General features: G+C 61.3%; 1 protein-coding gene across 1 annotated transcript; it reads left to right on the top strand.

The window, feature by feature from the left end:
* The first annotated feature begins 212 nt into the window (after positions 1–212).
* SPPL2C (signal peptide peptidase like 2C) lies at positions 213–2,228 on the top strand. Its single transcript, XM_016139643.2, has one exon. The coding sequence runs from the start codon at positions 213–215 to the stop codon at positions 2,226–2,228; it is 2,016 nt and encodes a 671-aa protein (XP_015995129.2).
* The last annotated feature ends 1,153 nt before the right edge of the window (positions 2,229–3,381 follow it).

A 3,381-nucleotide genomic window follows, 5' to 3' on the forward strand; every position in this document is an offset into this window, starting at 1 on the left:
GTTGGGGGACGGGACCCTGAGAAGTTCCCTGCGCTCTGCAGCAATGCCCTGGGCCCTCGTGGCCCAGCTTTATGACTAGGTAGGTGTGGCCCTGGTTTCTGGGATGGGAGGCCATGCTGCTCTGTGACAGAGGGCCACACCCGCCCCCTGGGAGGGGGAACTGGCTGGGAGCGGCAGCCGCGTGGGCACGCAGCGGTAGGTGGCTGAGGAGGATGGCGTGCCTGGGTCTCCTCCTCCTCCTCCTCCTCCTCCTCCTCACCAGTGCCATGGCCTGGGGGGAGTACGGCGTGGTCCACGTGGTGTCGCAGAATTGGAGCAAGGACTACTGCGTGCTGTTCAGCTCCGACTACGTCACCCTGCCCCGGGACCTGCGCCACGCCCCACTCCTGCCCCTGCATGATGGCACCATGGCACCCTGGTGCCCAGACAAGGACCCCACCCACCGGGCCCAGCCCAGCACCCCTAGGCAGCTGCCCCTCCACCGGACCACTGCCATGGTCATGCGGGGCAACTGCAGCTTCTACGCTAAGGGCTGGCTGGCTCAGGGCCAAGGTGCCCACGGGCTGCTCATCGTGAGCCGGGTCAGTGGCCAACAGTGCTCAGACACCACCCTGGCGTCCCAGGACCCCCGCAAGCCCCTGTCAGACCTCACCATCCCTGTGGCCGTGCTCCGATACACCGACATGCTCGACATCCTCGGCCACACGCACGGGCGAGCCGTGGTCCGTGTGGCCTTGTACGCGCCCCCAGAGCCCATCCTAGACTACAACATGGTGGTCATCTTCATCCTGGCTGTAGGCACCGTGGCCGCGGGCGGCTACTGGGCTGGCCTGACCGAGGCCGACCGGCTGCAGCGGCGCCGGGCGCGAGGAGGAGGGGGGCCTGGTGGTCATAATCAACAGGAAGCAATGACGGCCCAGCGGGGCCAGGAAGAAGACGAGGACGAACCTGTGGACTTCACATCAGCCATGACGTGCGCGGTCGTCACCATGTCCTGCTCCATCATGCTGCTGCTCTACTTCTTCTACGACCACTTCGTCTATGTCATGATCGCCATCTTCGGCCTGGGCGCGGGCACTGGCCTTTACAGCTGCCTGGCCCCCCTGGTGCACCACCTGGCCCTGCGGCCATGCCAGCGGCCCCTGCCTGGCCACTGGGCCTGGCGGCAGCTGCCCCTGCTGCTGCTGGCCGGCCTGTGCATGCTGGTGACCGTCCTCTGGGTCGCGTACCGCAACGAGGACCGCTGGGCTTGGCTCCTACAGGACACCCTGGGCGTGGCCTACTGCCTTTTCGTCCTGCGGCGCGTGCGGCTGCCCACACTCAAGAACTGCACCTCCTTCTTGCTGGCCTTGCTGGCCTTCGATGTCTTCTTTGTCTTCGTCACGCCGCTCCTCACCAGGACGGGGGAGAGCGTCATGGTGGAGGTAGCCGCGGGCCCGGCGGGTTCCCTGAGCCATGAGCGGCTGCCCATGGTGCTGAAAGTGCCCCGGCTGAGCTTCTCAGCCTTGACCCTGTGTGACCAGCCCTTCTCCATCCTCGGCTTTGGTGACATTGTGGTCCCGGGCTTCTTGGTGGCCTATTGTCATCGCTTTGATGTGCAAATGCACTCACACCAGGTCTACTTCATGGCCTGTACCATGGCCTACGCCGTGGGCCTGATGGTCACTTTCATCGCCATGGTTCTTATGCAGATGGGCCAGCCCGCCCTGCTCTACCTGGTATCCAGCACCCTGCTCACCAGCCTGGCCGTGGCTGCCTCCCGCCAAGAGCTTACCCTCTTCTGGACTGGCCAGGGCAGAGCCAAGACACCTGCCCGGCCCATGGCAGGGCTCCGTGGCACCCCTTTGGTTGGCTCCAAGCAAAAGCAGGAGGATGCAGTGGACGTCTATACATCCAGCGAGTCTGAGGGGGCCACCAACCACTTGGCAAGGGACTTAGGCAGCACCTTTGGGGAGGATGCCACCAGAATTGTCACCGTATCTGAGGATGAAGCCACTGGTCTGGACGGCTACAGTGATAGCTCCGAGGGCTGGAGTGATGCCAACCTGGACCCTGGGGAGCTTCCCTGTGCCTCTCCCAGGGCCTCGGAGGAGCCGATGCCGCTGACACCACCGCCCTCTGAGTGGGACCACGCCCAGGCCCACGACGCGGGCCCGTCCTGGACGGGGCTGCACAGAAGGAAGGGCTCGAAGGTAAAGAAGAGTATGTCAGCCTGGGCTCCCTTGTGAACTGGGCCTGCAGAAGAGCTGGTAGAATACCACAGAGCAAATCCACGGGTGGCAAAAAGAAATCGAGGCATTAAAGATATTCCAGATCTACCCCGTGGACCCTCTTTGTTCGGATGGTAACAGAGCAGTAGCCACGGAATAAGCCCATGTGGGACTGGAGGGTCCCTAACATAAGCACCACCCCCTAATCGTGGAGAGAGGAAACTGAGGCTCAGAGAGGGCACACGATTTGTACGGTTATGTGGCAAAGTCAGGGCTTGCCAAGCAGTGACTCCCTCCCTCCCTCCCTGCCTCGCCGACATCTGCCCCCAAGCCAGAGCCCCGCTCCTTAGTCCGGCGGACAGGCCCATCCCGCCCCTGCAGCCCCCCTCCAGCTTCCTTGTCTCTTTTTCATGCTCAGGTCCAACTGAACCATTACTGTTCCTTCCCCCCTCTTTCTGGACATGCTGTTCCTTCTGGCCGGGATGTCCTTTCCACTCCCGACAGAAATTCCCCAGTGCAGCTCCCTGGCTCACTAAAGCATCCGTAAGCATCCTTCGAGTGTCAGCTCACATCCGTCCTTCCTGCTAAACATGCCTACTCAAGGCGTCTCGAACAGCGGCACCACGCCTAGTGCGTTTCTGCACGGAGGCTGAGTACGCACACCTGCTGTGTGTGCCGCCCTTTGACGGGCCCTGGGGGAGGCTGCTGTCTGGCTGGAAGACTAGTGGTAAGTGGAAAACAGACGAGGCACAAACTGAAAATTGTTTTAAAGTTGTGGGGGGCGGTCGAAGGGTTGGAGCTGGCGTGGAGGAATTTAGCAGACCACGGCTCTAGTTTCCACGTTTCCCTCACTGACTCTAGATCATGGACAAGTCTCTTAACCCCTTTGGGCCTCAGTCATCTCATCTTCAAAGTGGGACTTATAATACCTGGAGGCAGGGGGGATGGAAAAGATGACTTCTTGAGGACTCCAGTTTTTGAGACCATATGATGTCAAACGAAGTCTGGGGTGAGGGAAGGCTTCCTGGAGGAGGCGATGTTGGAGGTGAGGGAATCATGTTCCAAGAGACAGTGTGGTACGGTGGTTAGGGTTCCAGAGCCATCTGCCCACGGGAAATTCTTGCTCTAGCACTTGTTATTGAGCAAGTGACTTCACCGCTCAGTGCCTCAG

Source organism: Rousettus aegyptiacus, unplaced genomic scaffold, assembly GCF_014176215.1.
Source record: "Rousettus aegyptiacus isolate mRouAeg1 unplaced genomic scaffold, mRouAeg1.p scaffold_m13_p_6, whole genome shotgun sequence".
Taxonomy (NCBI): Eukaryota; Metazoa; Chordata; class Mammalia; order Chiroptera; family Pteropodidae; genus Rousettus; species Rousettus aegyptiacus.